The sequence below is a fragment of the Schistocerca serialis genome, chromosome 4 (assembly GCF_023864345.2).
Source record: "Schistocerca serialis cubense isolate TAMUIC-IGC-003099 chromosome 4, iqSchSeri2.2, whole genome shotgun sequence".
Classification (NCBI taxonomy): Eukaryota; Metazoa; Arthropoda; class Insecta; order Orthoptera; family Acrididae; genus Schistocerca; species Schistocerca serialis.
The window spans coordinates 715,676,128-715,702,390 of record NC_064641.1 but is presented as its reverse complement, the minus strand read 5'-3'; the positions used below and the strand labels follow the sequence as shown (position 1 = coordinate 715,702,390).

At 41.4% G+C, this 26,263-nt stretch overlaps 1 protein-coding gene across 1 annotated transcript in view; it reads right to left on the bottom strand.

Moving 5' to 3' along the window:
* Positions 1-26,263, bottom strand: part of LOC126474719 (tyrosine decarboxylase-like) — a 122,015-nt gene that overhangs the window by 39,565 nt on the left and 56,187 nt on the right. The window contains exon 3 of the mRNA XM_050102197.1: positions 2,702-2,939. Within this exon, the coding sequence (XP_049958154.1) occupies positions 2,702-2,939 (238 nt within the window). The remainder of the gene's footprint in view (positions 1-2,701; positions 2,940-26,263) is intronic.

Here is a 26,263-nt window from a genome sequence, read left to right as displayed (position 1 = left end):
GGATGGGCCAACCGCGTGCTTACAGAAGAGATGTCGTGGCCGGAGAGGAGGGATCCAGGTGTCGAATCCTGGAGCCATCTACCTGTTCTCTCCGTTCTGGTGACTGCCTCCACTCCTCTATCATCAGAGCATTCCTGACGTATCTTTGCTAACGCCACATCCCATGTGGAGCTCAACTGGAAACTAGTATCCCGGTTCACAAATCGTCGTGTATTCTTATTCCGCAAAATATATAAACAGAGCCAGGACTCAAAGCCCAGACTGTCTTTCACCGCACTAAGAGGGCCCCTACCACCAGCTGCGTCGTCTCTTCCGAAGGTACGTGACTGGACCACCCATTTGGCCCTCGGTAGAAGAGTTGTGGTTGAGTGGCTGTAACGCAACGAACATAAAAAGTCATCATAACACCAAATTATATATACCTTCATCAAAACTTGAGCTCTTCCAGTAACAAGCTAAGAACTGTTAGGTCGGTGCAACAGCTCGTAGTGTTTTTGTTTTGCATGTTGGTATTCTGGTTGGTATAGGTTTACTTATCGACTATCATTTTTTATTTATACTTCATTGTTTCTCTCTGAGTTTACGAATTGTCATTTTGACATTTGGTGGCAGTGAATGGAGCAGTGGACACTAGACAATGGAGTGCCAAGTGGAGAAATCGGAACATTTCTAACACATTCTTTTCTTTGAGTTCGATACAGTAGTGACAGCAGCGGAGGCAGCGAAAACATTTGCGCCGTGTACGGGGATAATACCATTGGACAGAGCACGGCAAGAAAATGGTTTCCTCGTTTTAAGGAGGATCGTTTTGACGTTAGTGACTCTCCAAGTTCAGGAAGAACTTTGGAATTCGATGAAGATCGGTTAAACGCATTAATCTACAATGATCCACGTCACTGTACTCGAGAACTGTCAAATGTGATGAACTGCGATAATTCCAACATCGTACGACATTTGCACGCATTGAGGAAGGTTCAAAAATCGGATGTATGGGTACCGCATGCTCTAAGTCAAAATCACAAAAATCAGCGATGCCCATTATGTGCATCTCTGCTTGCTCGTCATCATTTGGCTCGTGAAAAACACGATGGCTGGTGATAATAAATGGTTTCTTTGCGCTAACTCAAGGAAAAGAAAGGAATGGTTGAGCCCAAACAAAGCAACAGCTTTCCGTGTAAAGACCTTGTAAGTAGGCTGTTTAGGTTTTAATGTAGGTAACCCCACGTAGCGCTCTGTAATGAAAATCACTGGCTGTGCTGTGTGCAGTTCTGTGGCTGGTTGGCATTGTTCGAATATTCGCAGCTGGATGTGAACAGCGCGTAGCGTTGCGCAGTTGGAGGTGAGCCTCCAGCAGTGGTGGATGTGGGGAGAGAGAGGGCGCAGTTTTGAGAGCGGATGATCTGGACGTGTGTCCATCAGAAAGGGTAAATTTGTAAAACTGGATGTCATGAACTGATAACTTGTGAACACTATTAAGGTAAATACATTGTTTGTTCTCTATCAAAATCTTTCATTTGCTGACTATGCCTATTAGTAGATAGAATCTTTTATTTAGCTGACAGTATTGGGCTCGCTGTATTGCAGTAGTTCGAGTAACGAAAATTTTTGTGAGGTAAGTGATTCATGAAAGGTGTAGGCTATTGTTAGTCAGGGCCATTCTTTTGTAGGGATTATTGAAAGTTAGATTGCGTTGCGCTAAACATGTTGTGTGTCAGTTTAGTGTTGATCAGAATAAGTAAAGAGAGAAATGTCTGAGTACGTTCAGTTCTGCTCAGCTGTTTGAAAATCAAATAATGTAAGAGGTTTATCAGCACAGTAATTCATTAATTTTTCTAAGGGGATGTTTCAACCTGTGTGTATTCACAAAAGAAATGTTATGCATCTGGTGGAACAACGACGGCGTGATGTATTACGAATTGCTTTCCTGAGGTGTAACCAACACTGCTGACATTTACTGCCAACACTGAGACGTCTTGCAGTCTTGCAGGTGCAATCAAAGAACAACAACAAGGAAGACTGCGTGAAGTGGTGCTACACGGTATAGGAGTTCGGTTAGGAAATAATTCCGCACGCATCATATTCAGCTGATCTTGCACCTCAGACTTTCACCTTTTCCACTCTCCATGGAACAGCCTTCAAGGAACTTGCTTTCCGGATGAAAATGCTCTCCGAAAATGGCTCGACGAGTTCTTTGCTTCGAAACAACGCGATTTCTGCAGTCGCGGAGTCGAAAAGTTACCCTAGCGTTGCCAAATTGTTGTAAATAGTGAATGAGAATATATTACTGATGACTAAACTCTCTGTTATGTGTGTCTGTTGTGTTTATTAAACTTACGGAAAACGCTACTAATTTATGCACCAACCTAATATTAAGAAACCTGTAAAAAATGAGACAGGAAAAAAGAAACAGAAAAATGAAGTAATTTCTCGATAGATAGATAACGAACTAGTCAATTACAGGCTCGGAACTGAAGACAGTTTTAATAACAAACGTTGGCGTATGTATCACTTCTCCTGAAACACCCTGTAAACACATAATAAGGACGCTCAAATGTATTTGCTCAACTTAGGTGCATACTAATGCTCAGCAATTTTAATTATTTACGTGCCATATGCTGATTTCAAGGTCGTGAAATACGATGTGAAAACGCATGATTTCTTCGGTGTATTGGAACATCTAACGAAGTATAGTGCAGCTCACCTACGTCCTCATGCGTATAGTTTTCTGCGGTGATACAATAACGGATGCAAAAGTTGTCGCCAACTCGCACAGGTGACATGAATGCTCGGCCAGACTGGTTGATGAAGGCCAGTAGCAGCTCCGTCAGTTGGTCTGCAGGCAGCGGCTGCGATTCGCCGGTGCGCAGGACACGGAAGCACACCACGCCTAGCTGCGGGAATTGCTCGTTTGAAGGCCGACACTTACATTTGCGACGTATCTGAAAATAAGATGTGTCTATAACTAAAATCTAACAGAAAATTTAGCACCTGGACTATGAAAAGATAAAAAGGAATCAAAAGTAAACCAATTACATAAAAAATATCAGAGGGCTAAAAATAAATAAATGAACTTCTGATTTCGGTAGCTGAACTACAGTCTGTATATCATGTACAGTATGTTACAATAAGAAGGCAAGATTTTGGCTGTCATTAACGAAGGGATCTGTAATTATGACAGGTCGATAGAAGACAGGAGTTAGTAAACGCGGAGCGCTACACAATAAAAGAACGAGTCCCTGTTGTTAAACATTACAGTCAAAATGGCGAAAGTTTTGATGCTACGATTCCTATAGTATGTCCAATTTTCGGTAGGAATTATCTTCCAAATCCAACTGTATAAGGGATATTAGGAAAACTCTAAAAGCACTAGTTTAGTTGTTGATGTAAAACGCATGACATAAGCTCGCAGTGGCCATTCAGAAACAAACAGGGCGGCAGTTCGCCACTACTGAGCATTTCCACAACCACTCTTCACCGTGTTCTCACTAAAGATTTGCGTCTCCATGTATATAGAATCCAGCTGACTCAAGTGCTTCTGCCAACAGACCATGATCGGTGAAGAGCTGTGTCATCTTTTCTTTTTGTGACCAGAATTGGCCTCCACTGTCTTGCGGTTTAACACCGATGGCCTTTTTTTCTATGCAGTTTTCTGAAGTAAAAGGCTTAAGCCAGTACGCCCACGACCACCTGAGCATTTAAGGTCGAAATTGAACTCTGTATTACTGAAATACCACGACATTTATGTAAAACCGTTACTGAAAATATCGCCAGAGGAGTACGCGTCTGCCATCAAAATTGTGGGAGCCATTTATCAGATGTATTATATTATACAGAAGTCCCAAATGTGTAAATTATAAATCAACAGGTATAACAATACGCTGCTACAAAAAAACCATATTGTATTTAAAATTCAAATCTTGTGCCCTTATTGTAAAATTGTGTAGATGTAATATATGTTTCTGAACATCATTTAACTACTGATTTGGGAATACTGAATATGGATGGAAATAATTTAGCTTCCAGTTATTGCAGACGAGGTATGGAGAAAAGAGGAGTTGCCACTTACATTAAGAATGGATACGAATATAAAAAATTCACACACATAGATTTTGCAGTGGTAAGCTTATTGAGCCTTGTGCTACACAAACATTGAAAGTTAATAATAGTAATCACAAATTATGGGGATCCATCTGGTTATTTTTGTGTTATATGAAACAATTTAATGTTATTACACTTCTCAACTTCCAAGTAAAATGAAGTAACGTTAAGTGTCGATTAGGAAATAAACTTTTTAGGTTATAACTGTTTAAGAGCTGCATCTGGGCCCGTTGCCGTTTTATATAACTTAGTTCCCCTAATATAATTTACAAGTGTTAAAGGAACAACCAATCTTTTTTACTCACAACATTGTTAAAGAGGCATCTACATTGCAAAATGATAAAGTAATTGCCATAGTTATTGTTCTCTCAGACCACCATGGTCACTTGATGACGATTAATATCAAGGGGCTTAATAGGTATCAAAGCTACAAGGGTGATAATAAGCTACATGGAGAACTGATTTACTAATGGTAAGGTAGCCTTTCTAAGCGAATTTCACCGATGAAGTCTTCTCGGATTATAAACCGAATCGTGGGTTCACGGTGTCGCATCACAACACTTCGACAAGTTTCCTACTCGAAACTTTTAGGCGAAGTGTCGAGCTGATGTTCGGTTCGCTTCCTTTTAGCTGCTGGAGTGCAGACTCCTCTGCCGGGAGCCCAACGTGTGGGCCAACTGCGTGCCTACAGAAGAGATTTCGTGGCCTGTGGTTGTGGAGGGGGGGGGGGGGCATGGCACGTAGGAGGGGTCCAAGTGTCGAATCCTGGTCCTGCCTATCTATTCTGCCCCCACCACTTGCTGATTTACTAATGGTAAGGCAGCCTTTCTAAGCGAATTTCACCGATGAAGTCTTCTCGGATTATAAACCGAATCGTGGTGTCACGGTGTCGCATCACAACACTTCGACAAGTTTCCTACTCGAAACTTTCAGGCGAAGTGTCGAGCTGATGTTCGGTTCGCTTCCTTTTAGCTGCTGGAGTGCAGACTCCTCTGTGGGAGCCCAACGTGTGGGCCAACCAACTGCGTGCCTACAGAAGAGATTTCGTGGCCAGTGGTTGCGGGGGGGGGGGGGGGGGGGGGGCATGGCACGTAGGAGGGGTCCAAGTGTCGAATCCTGGTCCTGCCTATCTATTCTGCCCCAACCACTTGCTGATTTACTAATGGTAAGGTATCCTTTCTAAGCGAATTTCACCGATGAAGTCTTCTCGGATTATAAACCGAATCGTGGTGTCACGGTGTCGCATCACAACACTTCGACAAGTTTCCTACTCGAAACTTTTAGACGAAGTGTCGAGCTGATGTTCGGTTCGCTTCCTTTTAGCTGCTGGAGTGCAGACTCCTCTGCTGGGAGCCCAACGTGTGGGTCAACTGCGTGCCTACAGAAGAGATTTCGTGGCCTGTGGTTGTGGAAGGGGGGGGGGGGCATGGCACGTAGGAGGGGTCCAAGTGTCGAATCCTGGTCCTGCCTATCTATTCTGCCCCCACCACTTGCTTATCAGAGCATTCCTTATGTATCTTGGCTAACGCTACAACCAATGCAGGGCTCAATTGGAAACCACTAACCCAGTTGAAAAATCGTCGTGTACTTTTATTCTGTAGAATATATAGCCAGCACCAGGACCTGATGTGCAGACCCCACTCCACCGTGCTAAGAGGCCCCCAGGCACCAGCTACAACATCTCTTCTGGAAATACGCAGCTGGGCCACCTGTCAGGCACTGGGCAGAGGAGTTGTAGTCCAATGGCTGCAATGGAATGAATCAGACATGAACCTCACAGTTCACCTGGGTATGCGATCCATTTCTCTTTTTATAAATTTGCTAACCTACTTGGCAGATTAAGGGGTCTAACATTCTACACTCCAACCCACAGAATGCTAGTTTATTTCTTCTGATGGCGACATTCTCCTGAGTGGTCTCCACCCAGAGACCGAAAGGAGGTCTGTTTTATCTCCAGAATAGTTTATCGAAGAGGACTCCATCATCATTTAAACAATAAAGTAGAACTATCCCCTGAGCAAAAATTATGCCTGTAGTTTCTCCTTGCTTTCAACCATTTGCAGTACCAGCACAAGATGCCATGTTGGTTGATTTCACAAGGCCAGGTCAGTCAGTCATCCTGACTGTTGGCCCTGTACCTACAGAAAATGCTGCTGCCCCTTTTCAGGAACCATACATGTGTCTGGCCTATTAACAGATACGCCTCCATTCTGATTGCACCCATGGTATGGCTGTCTGTATTGTTGAGGCATGCAAGCCATGTCACCACAGCTAGGTCCATGGTTCATGGAGGGGCATCGTTGGATAAGCATCTGTTATCACACAATTATTAAGATATCTGTTGTCACAGCAGAAACAGTAAGCTTTGGTCCATCGGTATTTTTTTTCAGCACAGTCACCACTGGTGCTCCTCAAGGGATAGAAATCTCCTCAATAATGCTGTATCATAACTGTTGATTAATGAACTCCTCCATAGATGCCGGCAGGTGATTAGGTACATGGTCCTTCTTATGATACACAAGTGGCTCATTCTTGATTGGAATTTTATGTTTTGATAGCAGCTATAGTGATGGCTTGATTATGCTTAAGAGCCCAATTCATCCTGTTCAGATCATCTTCTCCAAAAACCTCCAAATTGGCAACCAAAAACCCTTTAGACAAGTCCATGTCCTTGATGTCGAAATTATTTATACCTGTGGGCACTACCTGCTCATCATTTATCCCGTATGGATACAATACCCCTGCATACAATACATTGTTCTTTATGTAATTCATCAGTCTCTCTCAGTGATACAACAGCACATAACACGTTTACTGGCAAATCAGCTCCTATGCTCACCCAAAGCAGTTTTCTCGTACTTTTTGGTATTTTAGCACGTAAATTATTCGTTTGTGGCTTTTCACGCAGATCAGTTGATCCCCCCTTGCACCAGGGTTGAGTGTTGAGGCAGTGTCGCACTGATGGGGCACCGCGTTCTACTACGTTGTCCAAGATCAGTTTCACCGTGATGCCTATATAGTAAATCTAACCCTAAGACTGCCCGGTTGATATTCGAGTCAAAACTTCCATACATTCCCAGAAATGTTTTACACACACCCGAAAACTTCTTCGATCCAGCGAATGCTCTTCAATACCACACACCTCACGTAACTTCTTTCATGGTGGGCGCAGCCGCTTCTTACCCATGAATACCACAGTCATGTTCGCACCTGTGCCCCATTAAATCTTACTTTACCTTCCATCCACTAGGCCACCCAAGCAAAATTCCGTTTCTGCACGTGTTGCAGTCAGGCTAAAATTTGCTGTGAGCCCCACTGGAAGGTCCTGGAACACCGGATGTTTAACGCTAGGTTGCCATTTCCATTTTGTACCTTCCTACTATACTCCCTATTCTGCCTACAGTCCCTTGATGCCATAACTTTTTGCTACATTGTATCTGAGAGCAATCTCTCCGAATGTGGCGTGATCGACCACACTGTTAACACTTGACGTTAGCGTAAGAAATCCCCTTTCTACCGTGGATACGGGTCACAGTAGCTATCTCTTATAATTCCTGTACTATTCCTATGGCTCTCGCAAAGTTCTTCGGTAATTCTACCCGTACCGTGCTTGATACATCAGGCCACAAACTCCGAAAAACGCGTCTAAAGCTTTCTTTTCTGCTTCCTGCAGAAGAGCCATGGTAGAGTCATCACTTTCTTTCATCTCGTAGTTACTGACATTAAGTTTCCTAATACTGTCCACATAACTCTCGATACACTCACTATGTCTTTGTGACAGACTTTTAATTGTCCATGGCTACTGATTGTCCTATAATGATGCAATAAGCCTTTCCTCAGAACTTCAAGCGTCTACGCATTCCTTAATTCCTGATGATACGCCACATATTATTTCGCATCTTCCACTAAAAGTAACTCAGCCACTTGTAACAACTCTCCCTCAGACCAACATATCAGCTTCTTGGCTGTCAACAGGTTGTTGAAAAATGCAAACACATCCTTCCTGCTTTAACAAAAAAAAAAAAAAAAAAAAAAAAAAAAAAAAAAAAACAAACAAACAAAAAACGAGAGATTAGGATAGTGGCATTAATATCTGCAATGGGTAGTGATAAACTGGACGGGGCCCAATCCTCTTTTAATGAAAGCAACAGTCTATGCAAGTCTACGCAGTCTGCTGTCATTTGAGCTACTTGATCTAGCAGAGACTGAACCGCCTCTGCGGCGGTAACCCTTTGTTCCCCTATTTTGCTCATAGTAACGTCTGGGTCAACAACAATAAGGCTAAATAGAACAAATACAGGGAAATAATTAATATTCATGACACTGTTACAACTTTACAAACAGTACTTAATCCTTACACTTACGTGCTAAGTAAGCACACTGTTCACATTCTCTGGATTATAGACACTGGTGAAGACTGAGCACACAGAGGACGACCATTCAGTAAATCGCACTGCCTACACATGACGTTTCTCTAATGTCCTGGAGATGCACAGAGGCCGGTTGGTATCATCCTCATCTGGGAGGTGGCTCCAGTTGGATAACGCTAGTTCAAGTCCCTACAGCATCAGGGCATGTAGCGGATGTAGCAGCTAGATATAGATAAAGGCTTGGTGACCTACATCAGACTATCGGTTGGTGCAGAGTACACATCAGCGCCGGTAGCAATCGAAGGCAGCATATGCAAGGTCTGAGCGGCGAGTATTTATGGTAGCTTTTCCCAGACATTTTATGGCCAGTTCCTGCTTTAGTCATGTGGGGATGGAGGTGATACATCATCAGGGCATGGCGTGAGGTAATTGAGCTCGCAACTGAGGAAGACTGAGGTGTTGCTCAATGGTGACTCAGCTATATTCTAGTCCTGGTAGTGAATTTCACAGGCTGGTAGCTGCTTCGCCTGGCCGTGGGTTGTGAAGTATGTCCATAAGGATGTTGGCGTAACAATTGGTAGGACACATCGGGAGGCATCAAGGAATTGTCAGTTCGTTAACGGACGGAAGTGTGGAGGATGAATCCTGCAGAGGGAGACCAAGATTTGAATACAGTAAGCATGTTCTCATGGATGTTAGCTGTGATAGTCAAGCAGAGATGTGGAGGCTTGCACGGTATCGATTAGCGTGGAGAGCTGTACTAAACCAGTTGTAGGACTGAAGACCACAAGAAAAACAAAGATTATGCGTGAGATGTAAAGAGACCATGAGGATTCATTATGTATTAAGACATTACTTGACTCTGAAATCTGAGACAGTAGCACATATTATTTGTAAGAAGGTAAAGATATTAATCAGCAAGCAAGAGATCTTGATTGAAAATTAGACATAGTAATGTAATTACTAGTAACATTTAGCAAGTAGAACCGTATATACACTGAAATGCCAAAGAAACTGCCATAGGCATGAATATTCAAACACAGAGATATGTAAACATGCAGAATAAGGCGCTGCGGTTGGCAACGTCTCTATGAGACAAGTGTCTGGCGCAGTTGTTAGATCGGTTACTGCTGCTACAAAGGCAGGTTATCAAGATTTAAGTGAGTTTGAACGTGGTGTTATAGTCGGCGCACGAGCGATGGGACACAGCATCTCCGAGGTGGGGATGAAGTGCGGATTTTCCCACACGACCATTTCACGAATGTATCGTGAATGTTAGGAATCCGGTAAAACATCAAACCTACGACATCACTGCGGCCGGAAAAAAATCCTGCAAGAACGGGACCAACGACGACCGAAGAGAATCGTTCAACGTGACAGAAGTGCAAACCTTCCACAGACTGCTGCAATTTCAATGCTTGACCATCAACAAGTGTCAGCGTGCGAACCATTCATCGAAACATCATCTATACGAGCTTCCGGAGCCGAAAGCCTAATCGTGTACCCTTGATGACTGCATGATACAAAGCTTTACGCCTCGCCTGGGCACGACAACACGACATTGATGAATGGAAACACGTTGCCTGGTCGGACGGATCTCTTTTCAAATTGTATCGAGTGGATAGGCATGCACGGGTATGGAGACAACCTCATCAATCCATGGACCCTCCATGTCAACAGGGGACTGATCAAGCTGGTGGAGGTTCTGTAATGGTGCGGGGCGTGTGCAGTTGGAGTGATATGGGACTCCTCATACGTTTAGATATGACTCTGACGGGTGACACGTACGTAAGCATCCTGTCTGATCACCTGCATCCATTCATGTCCACTGTGCATACCGATGGACTTGGGCATTCTAGCAGGAAAATGCAACACTACACACGTCCAGAATTGCTACAGAGTGACTCCAGGAATACTCTTCTGAGTTTAAACACTTCCGCTTGTAACCTCCCCCTCACTTATCGACCTTAATGACAGTGAAAAATTAAACTGCGTGTACCTAATGGAAATTTGGGAAAAGCAATCGTCACCGAAGTCAATTTGTTGGTAAAGAGGGAGGAAAGGGTTACATCTAAATGAAGGGAAAAATGCAAATGAAACTGGTGGAAATTAATTTTGAAAAGGGGTAAAGTTAATAAAGAAAGTAAATGTGCGGCCGTTACGTTAACAATTAACTAGCGGTAATTAGATATTTGAGATTTGGGGGAAATTATGGTCGCCAGTCCTAAGGCCAATTACTATAGTAACTGAAAAAAGAAAGGTTATTACACATATAATTAGCACTAGAAGCGTGGCAACTGAAGGTTGACACGTGTAGTGTGAAAACTGAAAGTTTGTCAGAAGTAATAAATTTCGCTACACTCTGACTTAATTTAGCAAAAGAATTAATAAAACCGGAAAATCGAAAGTTAATTTAGTGACTGAAGTTAATAGTGAGCTTTCTTTCTGAAGCACATCGAAATTCAGTAAAATACGGTTACTCTAGGACTACCTCAACAATAATTTCAAAAGCTACTTGAATCTACGCAATTTAGAAATAAGAGATTTAACTTTGAACTTGAATTAAATGATTCTGAACAATTAACAATAATAAAATTTAGTACGTACCAAGCTGAGCTGCAGTCACAGGTAAGCTAAAATACGGTAACAAAACTCGCTCTCTTAATTTGTGCTTGTGTAATCTAAATATTGTAGCCAGCTATGAATGCCTTAACTGAACTTTGAAATTAAAGCAGTGAAATCGAATTATATTACTTTAATGCTGGCGTTTGAATTTCAACGACACTCGGGTTCATTTCGGAAAAAGAAGGGACCCTGCTTGGCAATGCAATTGGGACAATGAGCAACAAAGGTTCATGCTAAGTTGCTGTAATTTTGTGATGCAACAATTTTAAAAGTTTGAAAAGCTGAGGTCTGCCATACAGTTCTAAAACTTTACGTGCTTCCAGTCTTCCTTGTTGGTTGATTGAAGGTTTGAAGCCGTCGATCGAGGAGGTGGCGACAGTCACTCATTGTCGGCCGTCGCTGTTGCAGAAGCTGGATGTTGGCGCGCCTTCTTCTCGACACGGTCACCAGACGAAACGGGCTCTTGATGTGCGACAGCTAATGCTTCCCGTCCGCGACACCATGTCAGAAACTATCATTGCAAGCCGAGCTCAATTACATGCTGCCAAACCCTGAAAGCGTGGCAACTCGCGGGAGCTTCACACAACACACCTGCTCCACTGCACCACCCCAGCCAGACTCTCCCTCTTCCCGCGCTCCACGCGGCAGAGTTTACACTACCAAAGATCCTAAACACTTTGGTTCTCCACACGACCTATCGATGTATTCGTTTGATAGCATAGTTTTCCCTAGGCCAGACCCAGCGTATAAATACAAATAATATTCACAAAACAAACCAATTATACATCGACATAAATGCATATATATACAAATAGTAAAACAATTACAATATACAAAGACACAGAAATGTTATATCTTCAGGTAACAAAATAAGGAAAAAAATTTGCAGTGCAATAGATGGAAATAGGAGGATATGCATTTCCAGCGTTAAACGCTGACCACCACATTTCCCAGACATGAAGATTATTGAGCATATCTGGGATGCCTTGCAACGTGCAGTTCAGAAGAGATCTGAACCCCGTCGTACGCTTGCGGTTTTATGGACAGCCCTGCAACATTCATGGTGTCAGTTTCCTCCAGCACTACTTCAGACTTAAGTTGAGTCCATGCCACTTCAGCATTTCTGCTTGCTCGCGGGTGCCCTGGACGATATTAGGCAGGGGTACCAGTTTCTATAGCTCTTCAATGTATTATAATGCCCAATCGGTCGCGAAATGAAAACCACAGTGAAAATTCGATGACGTTTTGCAGAGTTTCTCTGGTGTGCTCGTCGATCGTGTCACATAACACTTTTCAGTTCTGAGTTCAAGGTGAGCACTTGAAGGTGCGTGAAACAATAATGTCTCCCGCCAACTAGGAATTGCGTGTTGCCATTCGGTTTCTTCATGTTGAAGGGTTACGCCTGATTTCATGCAGCCCACATAACGTAACTGTCTAGCCTGAGAGCGAATTGCGGCAATAATGGAGGACCATTGAAGCAGGACGTACACACGTTTATGATGCAGACGGTCAGGGAAGAAAGCGCGTGTCGACCGACGATCTTGCTCAGCCAGTGAACTACGTGGTTCGAGAGAATCGGCAACGAAGAGCACTTCGGAACAAGCGAAGACGAATGTTGTCTTCAGGCATTGTCCTTCTTCATGACAATGGTCGGCCAGCTCAGGCGCCCATGCAGCGTTGTCAGTGAGAACTGTTGGATCACCCGTAATACTGTCCGGACTTGGCTCCCTCTGATTTTCATTTCTTTGCTAACACGAACCGCTGGCTACGTGGACAGCATTTTGGCACAGACAGCGACCTGGAGACCCGCTTGAACAAATGGCAGAAAGCACAGCCGACGGCTTTCTACGACGAGGGTATCAGAAATTTTGTACCACGCTACCACAAATGTCTAAATCAGAGTCACCACTATGTACGGAAGTAGTTTTTAGGAGTAGCTCAAAAATGTTCAAATGTGTGTGAAATCTTATGGGACTTAACTGCTAAGGTCATCAGTCCCTAAGCTTACACACTACTTAACCTAAATTACCCTAAGGACAAACACACACACCCATTCCCGAGGGAGGACTCGAACCCCCGCTGGGACAAGCCGCACAGTCCATGACTGCAGCGCTCTAGACCGTTCAGCTAATCCCGCGCGGCAGGAGTAGCTAAATGTTGCAAATAAAACATTTTTGTTTTTCGCTGTGGTCATTTCTTGATTGATCGGACCTTGAAAAAATAGCCTTCGTAGTAATACATTATGAGTATTTTTGTTTACTTAAATCTTTATCTTGAATACTTTGTTTCATAATACACTGCAAAGACTGCACGAGGGCTTGGTATTTTTCCTACTAGTGTTTTTCCACAAGAGAAAATGCAGTCAGTCTACAAAGGTATTGCTACAAAACACTCATGTGATCCACCAAGAATATTTCTCAAGTGTGTAGAACCTCTACCAAATAGGGCCAACAGGGGAATTCGAACTTCCAAATAAGGACAGTGCGAATAGGCGTAGGTTGGTTTGATGCACGGGAGAGTGTCACGGAGATGCTCAAAAAACTGAACCGGCAAATGCTTGAATATAAACGCCAACTATCTCGTGAAAGCGTACTTTGTGAGTTTCAACCCTATACGATGAATCTAGGAGTATACTATGACCTCCTATGTATCTCTCACATAGGGATCGCGAAGACAAGATTAGGTCAATTACGGCGCACACAGAGGTGTTAAATCCATAATTATTTTCACGTTCAATACGTGATTGGAACGAGAAAACGTCCTAATAAATGGTACAACCGTTTGTAGACTATGTATGTAGGAGTAGATTTAGCTGTAGATTGAGGTCAGAGACAAAATAGGTGATAACGTTTTACAACATCTGGAGAAAGGAAAAGCCTTCACTATTCATAAATAAGAGCATGTGTAGATAAACGATTTTAATGAAAATTGTTCCAACAATGGAAAAGTTGGATCTATTCAAGGAGAAAAATAATTTTCGGTGTTATTTGCCGATTAGAAAAGACACAAAATACAAAGGATACCTCTACATTTACATCTACATGATTACTCTGCAATTCACAATTAAATGCCTGGCAGCAGGTTCACCACATTTTAAGCTGTTTCACTACCGTTCCGCCCTCGAACATGTCGTGGGGAAAATGAACACTTAAATCTTGCCGTGTGAGCTTTGATTTCTCTTATTTTATTATGATGATCATTTCTCCGTATGTAGGTGGGCGCTAAAAAATATTTTCACATTCTGAGGAGAAAGTTGGGAACTGATATTTCAGAAAAGGTCGCGCCGCAGCGAAAAGCGCTTTTGTTTTAATGACAACCACCGCAATTAGTATACCATATCTGTGGCACCTCTCTCTTACTTCGCGGTAATACAAAATGAGTTGTACTTCTTTGAATTTTTTCGGTGTCCTCCGTCAATCCTATCTGATGTGGATCCCACATTGCAGAACAGTACCCAAAAAGAGGGCGGACATGCGTAGTGTATGCAGTCTCTTTAGTAGACCTGCTACATTTTGTAAGTGGTCTGCCAGTACATCGTAGTCTTTGGTTTGCTTTCCCCACAACATTGTCCATGCGACAGTCCTAATTTAAGTTATTCGTGACTGTAATTCCTAAGTATTTAGCTGAGTTTACAGCCTTTAGATTTGAATGATTTATTGAGTAACTGAAATTTAGCGTATTGCTTTTAGTACTGATTTATTTTTTTATTTATTTACACGTTAAGTTCCGTAGGACCAAATTGAGGAGCAAATATACAAGGTCATGGAACGCGTCAGAACATGAAATTATAACATAAAAGTAATAACAGATAAAGATAAAATGCTTATGAACCCGCAAAAAGTAAGTCAATCCATAAGTTAATACAACAAGAATCAGCTTAACTTTTCAATGAACTCCTCGACAGAATAGAAGGAATGACTCATGATGAAACGCTTCAGTTTCGATTTGAAAGTGCATGGATTACTGCTAAGATTTTTGGGTTCGAGTGGTAGCTTACTGAAAATGGATGCAGCAGTATACTGCACACCTTTCTGCACAGGAGCTAAGGAAGTCCGATCCAAAACCAGGTTTGATTTCTGCCGAGTATTTACTGAGTGAAAGTTGCTTATTCTTGGGACTAAGCTAATACTGTTAAAAGAAATGACAGTAAGGAATATGTATATTGAGAGGCCAATGTCAAAATACCCAGACTAGTGAACAGGGGTCGACAAGAGGTTCGTGAACTTACACCCCTTATTGCCTGAACCGCCCATTTCTGAGCCAAAAATATCCTTTTAGAATGTGAAAAGTAACCCCAAAATATAATACCATATGACATACGTGAAAGAAAATAAGCAAAGTAGACTAATTTTCGTGTCGAACGATCACTCACTTCAGATTCCTTTCGAATAGTAAAAATGGCAGCATTAAGTCTTTGAACAAGATCCTGAACATGGGATTTCTACAACAGTTTACTATCTATCTGAACACCTAGAAGTATGAACTGTTCAGTTTCACTAATCATATGCCAATTCTGTGAAATTAAAACGTCAGGTTTTGTTGAATTGTGTGTTAGAAACTGTAAAAACTGAGTCTTACTGTAATTTCGAGTTAGTTTATTTTCTACAAGCCATGAACTTAGGTGATGAACTGCACTATTTGAAACTGAGCCAATGTTGCACACAACATCCTTTACTACCAAGCTAGTGCCATCAGCAAACAGAAATATTTTAGAGAGGGCATATCATTTATACAAATAAGGAACAGGAGTGGCCCCAACACTGATCCCTGGGGCACCCCCGACTTGACAGTACCCCACTCAGACCCCACATCACAGCCATTCTCAACATTGTGAATAATGACCTTTTGCTGTCTGTTGCTAAAGTAAGAGCTGATCCACTTGTGAGCTACTCCCCATAGTCCATAATGGTTCAACTTCTGGTTCAATATTTTGTGATCAACACAATAAAACGCCTTAGTTAAATCAAAAAATATGCGTAGCGTTCGGAACCTTTTGTTTAACCCATCCAGTAACTCACAGAGAAAAGAGAATATAGCGTTTTCAGTTGTTAAATGACTTCTAAAGCCGAAGTGTACATATGATAGCAAATCGTGTGGTATAATATGATCAATTATCCTTACACATATAGCCTTTTCAATAACTTTAGCAAACACTGATGGCATAGAAGTAGGTCTAAAATTGTCTACATTATCCCTTTCTCCCTTTTTATAAAGCAGCTTTACTACTGAGTACTTTAATCGTTCAGGAAACTGACCATTCCTACAGGAAAAATTACAAGTATGGCTAAATATAGGGCTAACATGTGCAGCACAGTACTTTAATATTCTACTAGACACTCCATCATATCCATGAGAGTCCTTAGTCTTCAGTCTCCCCCTTGTCTGTATCACAGACGAGCATTTCAGACACCAATCTCAGAAAGGCATTTGCCAAGGAAGTTAAATGATTTCCTGCATAATCTAAGTTTTTATTTAATTCACAAGCAATGCTCAGAAAATGATGGCTAAATACTGTACATATATCTGATTTATCAGTAACAGGAATATTTTTACTACAAACTGACTTTATATCGTCGACCTTGTGCTGCTGACCAGACACTTCCTTCACAACTGATCATATGGTTTTAATTTTATCTTGTAAATTAGCTATTCTATTTGCATACTTCATACTCTTTGCCTTCCTAATAACATTTTTAAGCACCGTACAATACTTTTTGTAATGGGCTGCTGTAGCTTGATTGTGATTACTTCTAACATTTTGATATAATTCCCGCTTTTTCTACAGCATATCCTTATGTGAAGCGGATGACTTCCCATTTTTCATTATTTAGAGTCAATTGCCCCTTTTTACACCAATGGATATCACGTCTAAATCAATTCGTTTTGACCATCTGATGACTTCACTAGATGGTAAATGATGGCTTTAGAAGACGGTAAATGACAGCATCATCTACAAACAATATAAGAGGGCTACTCATATTGTCTCCTAAATCATTTAGGTAGATCAGGAACAACAAAGGGCCTACAACACCTCCTTGGAGAACCCCAGATTTACTTCTACTTTACTCGATGAATTTCTATCAATTATTACCATTTGTGACCTTTCTGCAAGGAATCACGAAACCTGTGACACAAGTGAGACGATATTTCACAGGCAAGCAATTTAATTAGAAGTCACTTGTGAGAAACGGCGTCAAAAGCTCTCTAGAAATCTAAAAATATGGAATCAATTTGACATCGCCTGTCGATAGCACTCACTGCTTCATGAGAATAAAGAGCTAGTTTTGTTGCACACGAACAATATTTTCTGAATCCGTCTTGGCTATTTGTCTAATAAATTTTATTCGAAGTGATTATAATGTTCGAACGTCGTATATGTTTCAAAATCCTACTGGAAAGCGACGTTAGTGATACGGGTCTGTAATTCAGCGGACTATTTCTATCTCCTTTCTTGGACATTGGTGTGACTTGTACAATATTCCAGTCTTTGGGTACGGGTCTTTCTACGAGCGAACGGTTGTATATGATTTATAGGTATGGAGCTACTATATCAGCATACTCCGAAAGAAACCTGACTGGTGTACAATCTGATCTGGAGACCTTGCCTTTCTTAAGTGTTTTAACCTGCTTTGCTACGTCCAGGATATCTACTTCCAAGTTACTCATGTTGGCAGTTGTCCTTGATTCGAATACTGGAATATTTACTTCATCTTCCTCTGTGAAGGATTTCGGAAAACCGTGTTTAGTAACTCTGCCTTAGTGGAACTGTCATCAGTAATAGCACCATCGTTATCGCGCAGTGAAGGTATTGACTGCGTCCTGCCAGCGGCGTACTTTACATATAGCCAGAATATCTTTTGGATTTATGCAAGATTTCAAGACAGAGTTTCGTTGCGGAAGCTATTAAAAATATCAAGCACTGAAGTTTGCGCTTAATTTGGAGCTTCTGTAAAACTTCGGCAATCTCGAGCATTTTGCGTTCTTTTACATTTGGAATGCTTTTACGTTGCTTCTGCAAACAGTGATCTGACCTGTTTTGTGTACCATGGCGGATCAGAGTCATATACTATTAATTTATTTGGTATAAGTCTCTCAACTGCCCTCGATACTGTTTCTCTGAATTCAAACCACATCTGATCTACTGTTACACAGTCAGACTGGAGGGAGGGAAGACTGTCTTTTAGGAAGGCGCCAAGCTGATTTTTATTCGATTTTTGAAATAAATGTATTCTGCGTTTATTTTTGGTGGGTTTGGCTGTTGCGGTATTCCATCTAACTACAACATTCTTGTAGTCACTAATCCTTGTGTCCGTCATGATGCTCCCTATTTGGTCAGAATTACAAACGGCGTTCAAAAAGTTTTGCACAGTCGTCTCTAATTTTTTTTACTTTTTGCAGGAGGAGAATGAAATTTTTGTGAACACACTTGGAGCATTTAGCTATACATTGAGCTTACTCAATGCAGCCTCCGTCAGCAGTGACGCATCTGGCCCAACGTTCTTTCCATGATGTAGATGCACTTTGGTAAAATTCTGGGGATTGACTTTTACACCCTCGTTTGATACAGGAAATAAGGTCTTTCTCACTATCAAATGTTTTACCGCGCAGGTGGGTCTTCAGACGACCAAAGAGGTAAAAATCAAACAGAACGAAGTTCGGACTGTAGGGAGGATGAGAAACAATTTTCCAACCCATTTTCCTGATTTATCCTGCGTCATAAGGGCAGTATGGTGTTTGGCATTGTCATGGTGTAATCTGATAAGCTGACCCTGAAGCTGTGGTTTGTGGGTCTTGATGGCACGTCGCAGCTTGTCCAGAGACAAACAGTAACGGTCCCAGTTAATTGTGGAGCCAGGTTCCAAAAAGTCAATGAAAATGACACCACACTGATCTCAGAAAAAGCAGGCCATCACCTTTCAGTCTGCTGTTCGTGAAAGTCTTGGTTTCTTCATCTGAGGGGAACTCGGATGACGCCACTCCATGGATTGGGTTTTGCTCTCAGGTAATGACGCTGTCAAAACACTGTTTCCACTCTTCAGTAAAGGTCTTCATGAGACCCTCGCACACATTCTTCCTCCTCGCTTTCATTTCTCTTGTCAATAATCTAAGCATCCAACATGCACAGATTTTTCTGTACCCTAGTGACTGTACCAGTGATACCACACTACCCAACGACAAACGAGTCATTTCAGCAAGCTGTCGTGTTGTCACATCTGTCATTTTGGATGATTTGATCAATGGTCTCCTTATACACATCACTCACTGCCGTCGATGGTCTACCGCATCGTGGATTGTCCAGTAGAGAGAAATCACTTTCTTTAAATCTCTGCAACCACCGCTGGATACTGCTGCGATCCACTGTGTCCTCCCAATAAACAGGGAGCAACTTCCAGTGAATCAATGTGGCAGAGTCATCGCCGATCTCGAAGAGGACCTCCATCACCGACTGTTGCTGCAACCTGACATCTATTTCATAGTGCGTTATGGCTCACCTGTAACTAAAAGAAAATACTTTTTTATAGCAACTTACAGCTAAATGTTTCAAGTATGTTCACAAAAAATTTCATTCTCCTCCTGCAAATGATACAAAAAATTAGAGACGACTGTTCAAAACTTTTTGTATTCAAGCTATAGAGCTATGTTAATCTTTTGATAGTTTATCAAGACTTTACTTATACACATGGGTTTCATTCTCAGTTTTCTTCGAGGATATTTGTAATCTTATTTTTAAGACGATTTATGCAGAGTGGGATGGGGATGAACTTCTTCCATGTCAAAAGCTGAAAGAGCTAAATCATCAAGAAACTACAGGAAATGTGTTCTTATTGAGGATTTTGGTTAAATTGTGATATTCAGTGGTTTTTCTTTTTGCCAAATCTTCATAATTAAATTGAGAGCTACATTGAAAAGTAGTGGGGATAATCCATCATCTCATGTTAGATCACTTTATATTGTGAGAACTTTAGAAATTTCTCTCCTGAACTTCACCTTGAAATTTGCATATATTCAAGATAGTTTGATGATTTTTATTAATTTGGGATGGAGACTGTGCAATCTGAGGATTTGTAAATGCGGGTCTATGTGTACTATCATAAGCTTTTTTGAAATCTATGTAGAGCATGGGTGAAATCCCCCTTGGTATTCTCCAGTTTGTGGTTACTTTCTTTAAACCACTGCAACCACCGCTGGATACTGTTGCGATACTCTGTGTCCTCCACATAAACAGGGGGAAACTTCCTGTGAATAGATGTGGCAGAGTCATCGCTGGTCTTGAAGGCGTACTCCATCACCGACCATTATCGCAACCTGACATCTACTGCACGGGCCATTATGGCTAGCCTGTAAATAAAAGAAAATACTTTTATATATCAACTTATAGCTAAATCTTCCAAGTATGTCCACAAAAAATTTCATTCTCCTACTACAAAAAATAAAAAAATTGTAGACGACTGTGCAAAACTCTTTAAACGCCCTTTGTATTTGTTGGTAACACGTTAAGTTTGTTGTCGCAACCATTTACCCTTTGAATGGTCTCCTGAACTAATTGCTCAAAATAATTTCCAGAGAAGGCATTCAGTATGATTTCGGACTTCGTTTCATGCCTACCACCGACTTTAATCATGTATTTTCGGCAACAAATCGGGGTAGATTTAAGTCATCTCCAAATATTATTGTATGAATGGGTACCTATTTTTCGTTATTTTATTTATTTTGATCCATATTTGTGCATTTTTACGCAATCTATGACGTCATAGGGAGTCTACATACAGGGTGTTTCACAAAATGTGTTTGCTTGTGTAAGTTTCAAAGTAATAGGCGATGGAAATATTTATTGCGGTAGGTCACCATAAGAAACTTTACACTGTCTGCGGAGCTTTGAACATAGTTTATTGTGATATTGTCCAAAGAGTTGCAGCAAAAAGATACAATTTTTGAAATGGAATAATAGTTGCTTCTATCATGCACTGGAATCAGTAACACCAGCTGTGTATACATCAATTTAAATTACATTCCTATCACTTTTAGTTGGGAGCTACAACCCTTCAAAGTTTCAGGGGCAGATACCATACGCTGTACATAATACATGGCTGTGTAGTGGGTGATGGATGTTCTGGCGGTGGGAAGTTGATTTAAATGAGATAGTCGAATGTGTGTCCATGTTCCTGAATGCACATTGCAATACGCCTTCTAAAGGATATGCAGACGATATGTAACATCGCCGGTGTCACGGAGCAACATGCGTCCTCGATGCGCCGTTTTAGATCGTCTGGGGATGTGGGGTCAGTGACATAAACACGATCCTTTAGATATCCCCACAAAAAGAAATCTAATGGTGTTAAATCGGGCGACCTTGCGGGCCATGAATGAGGACCATGGCGCCCCAACCACCTTCCTGAAAACCTGTTGTTTAGTTCTTCCACAACAGAACGCGCAGAATGGGCTCGGTGACCATCGTGCTGCATCCACATATGAATTCTCGTGTGTAGACACACATGTTCAAGGAGACCAACCAAACTGTCGACTATAAACGCGCGATATAACTCACCTTTCAGTGTACCTGGGAGGTAGTGTGGACCGATGATTTTATACGCAAGGATTCCGCACCATACTTTAATAGACCATCTACGTTGACGGTCGACAGGTCGTATCCACCGAGGATTGTCTGCGGCCCAGTAATGCACGTTATGGCGATTCACTGCACCATAATTTGTGAACGTGGACTCATCAGAGAACATAACACCTTGTAAAGACTCGCACGTGAAATTACGCATGGCCCATTCACAGAATGTAACTCTCGAAAGGAAATCGTTCCCATGCAGCTCCTGGGTCAGTGAAAGGCGGTAGAGGTGAACCCTGTGGCCGTGTACTATACGCCACACAGATGTGAGACTGACACCAGCGACTGCAGCAACGGCTCGTAAGCTGACATGAGGATCGTGGTATACTGCAGCTAAAACAAACATCTCCGTCTCTTCACTTCTTGCAGTTCTTCGTCTGTTACTGCGGCGCATTATCAAACTGCTTGTTTCCCGAAGTCGTTGTTCGGCACGTGAGAATGTAATGACTGCCAGAGCTCTTCGCCTAGGATATCTCACGGCGTACGCTATGGCTGCTTCAGTGGCATCGTGTCGGCACTCGCCGAGCATCAGTACTCGTTGTTCGTGTATGCCATCTTCATTCAATGTCAGTAACTTTGGTATACTGAGCCCCGTTTGTTTGTGGGGCTCGAACTGTTGGGTATATGGCCGTGTGCGGCGACAGTCGGCAGTCTAACAGCGCATCGAGGAAGCTTCTCGCTCCGTGACACCGGCGACGTTACAACTCGGCCGCACCACATTTAGAAGGCGCATGTCGTTATGCGCAGCGTGTGTGGAGTCTGCCTCTGAAACTTTGAAGGGTTGTAGCTCCCAAACCAAAAACGATAGGAATGTAATTTAAATTGATGTACACACAGCTGATGTTACTGATTCCAGTGCATGATAGAAACAACTATTGTTCCATTTAAGAAATTGTATCTTTTTGCTGTAACTCTTTGGATAATAACACAATAAACTATGTTCGTAGCTCCGCAGACAGTGTAACGTTTCTTATGGCGACATACCGCAATAAATATTTCCGTCGCCTATGACTTCGTAACTTACAGAGGCGAACACATTTAGTGAAACACCCTGTACATTGCTCAAATGCATTTTGTTGACATAGATACAGTAAACATACTAATATTAACACAAGGCACATAAAATATACGCTAGAGAACTATTTCTTAATTTTAGAGTACATAAGAAATAATTCAGAAACTGTTGATACACTAAAGCACATAGAGAATGGTTTATAGTTAGAAATACTTTAGTACCTCAGGTCATGCTTAGAACGGTTCTAAAATTCTGAAATGTTGTAGAAAGCCTTTTTTCAGCCAGTTTTCAGTTTTTGTTTTAAAGTCATTAAGTGAGATATGACACGCATGTAAAGATAAAGTATTAAATAATTTTAAGCTCAGGTATTCATAACTAGACTGGTTTTTTTAATCTAGTTGTGGATCTATCTATTTCTTTCATGTGCCTAGTTTTATATTGGTGTATAGCATCCCTTAAGATGTAGTTGTTTAAGTTATCTTTAATCTTTAGTAGACAACAGTATAGAAAATGTGATGGGACTATCAGTACTTTAAATCTCTAAAAGTGGACTGCAGGAGATCTTAGAGTTTGTAACTCCAAAAATAGACCTGACAGCCTTTTTTTCCACATAAAAATTTTTTTGGCCCTACAGAATTACTGTCTAAAAGTATACCATATTGGAGATGGAGTGAAAGAAGGCATAATAGGGTTTCAGTAACAGAGGTGTTGTTATATGTGTCTGTAGTGTAGTCAATATAAAGGTAACACATAAGATCTTTCTGCCTATGTGGTCTGTGTGTTTGTCCCAAGTTAATTTGGAGTCATGGTGTATACCAAGCAGTTAACAGTTGAGGACTCAGTTTCACTGCTCGATAAACTGAGAATGATGTTCACTGCTTTTTCATGGTTGATGGATAGCTCACTGGCATTGAACCATGTATTAGACGGTTAAGGTACTCTTCGTTTTCTAGTTTAAATTTGTTTATGTCTTTCCGAGAACTAGTGAATGTTGTGTTATCAGCTCAAAGAACAGATTTACAGAGCATTTACTGGGAAGATCATTCGCAAATATTATAAACAGTAAAGGGCCAAGCATGGAACCACGAGGAATGCCTCAATTTACATCTAAGTACTGGGACTTTTGGTTATTGTAAACTACAGTTTGTTTCCTGTCGCTGAGACAGGAGTTATGAGAGAGTTTGCTAAGTCTCTGACTCCATAAGACCAAAGTTTCTCCAGTAGCATTATATGGTTCACTGAATCAAATGGCTTTCTTAGGTCAACCAAAATGGCCTCGGCAGATAACTTTGATTTAAATGAGTATAAAAGAAGTGATGTCTTCAACTGCTTTCACTGTTGATAATTTGGACTTAAAACGATATTGAGATTGAGTCATATTATTGTTTATAGATAAATGTCTGTAAATATCCTGATATACACAGTATTCTATTATTTTGGAGAGAATACCTACCAGCGAAATCGGACGATAATTATTCGTCCACGACTTATTGGACAGGGACAACAACTGTTCTTTTTAGACACTCCGGAAAATGGTCACTAGCATACATGCAATTTATTAGTGTACAAAGAGGGTTTGATATGAGATCTACTATTTTATTAATCACAAAATTTGATGGGCCATAAGTGTCTTCAGATTTTGAATTTTCTAGTTATGTTATTGATTTAACCATGTCATGTGAAACTTTTTGCACAATTTTGAAGAAACTATTGCCAGAAATGGGGTCTAGATTAGGAGTGAACAGTGAATTGGTAATATGCTCACCAGACGTTGGGGTGGTAATGGGGTTTGCTGCCTTGATAAAGAATTGATTAAATTCATCTGATGTGATATTGACAGCACTTGTGGTTTCTTTGCGATTTATACCTGTACTCAACACTGCTTTTATAATCCTCCATGCTGCTTTACATCTATTAATTGAGTTTTCAAAGTAATGTTCACTTGCATTACACTTGGTTGTTCTGATTTGTGATCTATAATGTCTTCTGAGGTTATTTTAAGTGCCTTGTCCACAATAGCGCTTTTTACTTTTACATAGGAAATAATCAGCAGCAGCCTGAGTTCCTGTAAGTCAAGCGTAAACCATATGTTTTTTGTTGGGTGCCTGGCTCTTCTGACTTTATTATTACATTGTTTTCTGATCTCTGGGCAACAGATATTAAAATTTTTCGAGATAATTTTCACGAATTTGTTGAAAGCTTCCTCAAAACTGCTGAAAAAAAGTAAGACATTACTCCAGTCTACTAGTTTTGGTGTCAATATTCTTGTCAGCTAATAATCTAACATCCTGGTGCTGAATTTGTTCTTGGTCTAAACTTAATTTCTCAGTTTTTTTCGTTCTGCGAGACTTGATTTGTGTGATTTACATTACAGTCTGCAGGATTTATGTGACCAGACTGTTTTGAAGCACTTGGTACGACTTCAGCAGGAGGTGATGTGGATTCTATACTTAACTGGGGCTACTTTCTTCTTTTCTGCACGTGGTAGTGGTGTCTTCTTGGAGAGTTCAGCTTGTATTTCCACCTCTGCAGCTTATGTTGGTTTTGCAGGAACCGTTGAGGCTCCCATCTTGTTTGGATTACGGTTCCACTTAGGGCATGTGGAGACAGAAGATTTTGATGGAAGGGGCTCGGACATTTGATAGCATGCCTACTGTTTGTTAGCATCTTCAATAAACTTGCGGAGAGCTTAGTTTTCCCTAATATGAAATCCATGTCTTGAAAAATCTATTAACTGAAGACAACACTCAAGTTTTCTTTGAACTGTTCAGCAGTTGGTAGAGGATCGGTAAAATGAACCGATTATTAATTTATTCCGATTGTCACGTATAACCTCTACCCATACTAACTCACAGGAAGTATTCTATCAATTCCACTACGAGGTAAACTACTACTGACAGGAATGATCACTTCACCATCAACTATATTTAATCTATCCTTTCTCAGCATGGTTAGATCCTTTATAAGATAACTTATTTCCGGCTTTCATTATCAGTGCTTTCAATTAGCGCTTGGAGCCTTGCTTGTTTTCCAACACAGCTACGACAGTTTACAACAGCAATATTGATTATTGCTGTGCCTACCCTCATCCTGTGTTCGTCCTGCATCCTTTGAGACTTCAGCCCCTTCTGCACTTTCCCAAGACCTTCTAACCTATTTAGTGGAACCTGGAAACCCACCACCTGAAGGTGCAAGTCGAGGAGTCCGCAAGCCTCATGGTCACAGAACCGTGTGAGCCGCTGATTCAGACCCTCGACTTGGCTTCGTACCAAAGGATCACAGTCAGTCCTATCGACGATGCTGCAGATGGTGAGCTCCGCCTTTACCTTGCAAGCAAGACTGGCAATCTTTACTACTTCAGCCGGCCGCCAGAAACCAGCGAGAATCTCTTCTGATCCACAGTAACACACATCGTTAGTATTAGCATGAGACACCACTTGCAGTTGGCTGCACCCTGTGCTCTTCACGGCATCCGGAAGCAGCCATTCCACATCTGGAATGATTCCTCTTGGTATGCACACAGAGAGCACACTGGAT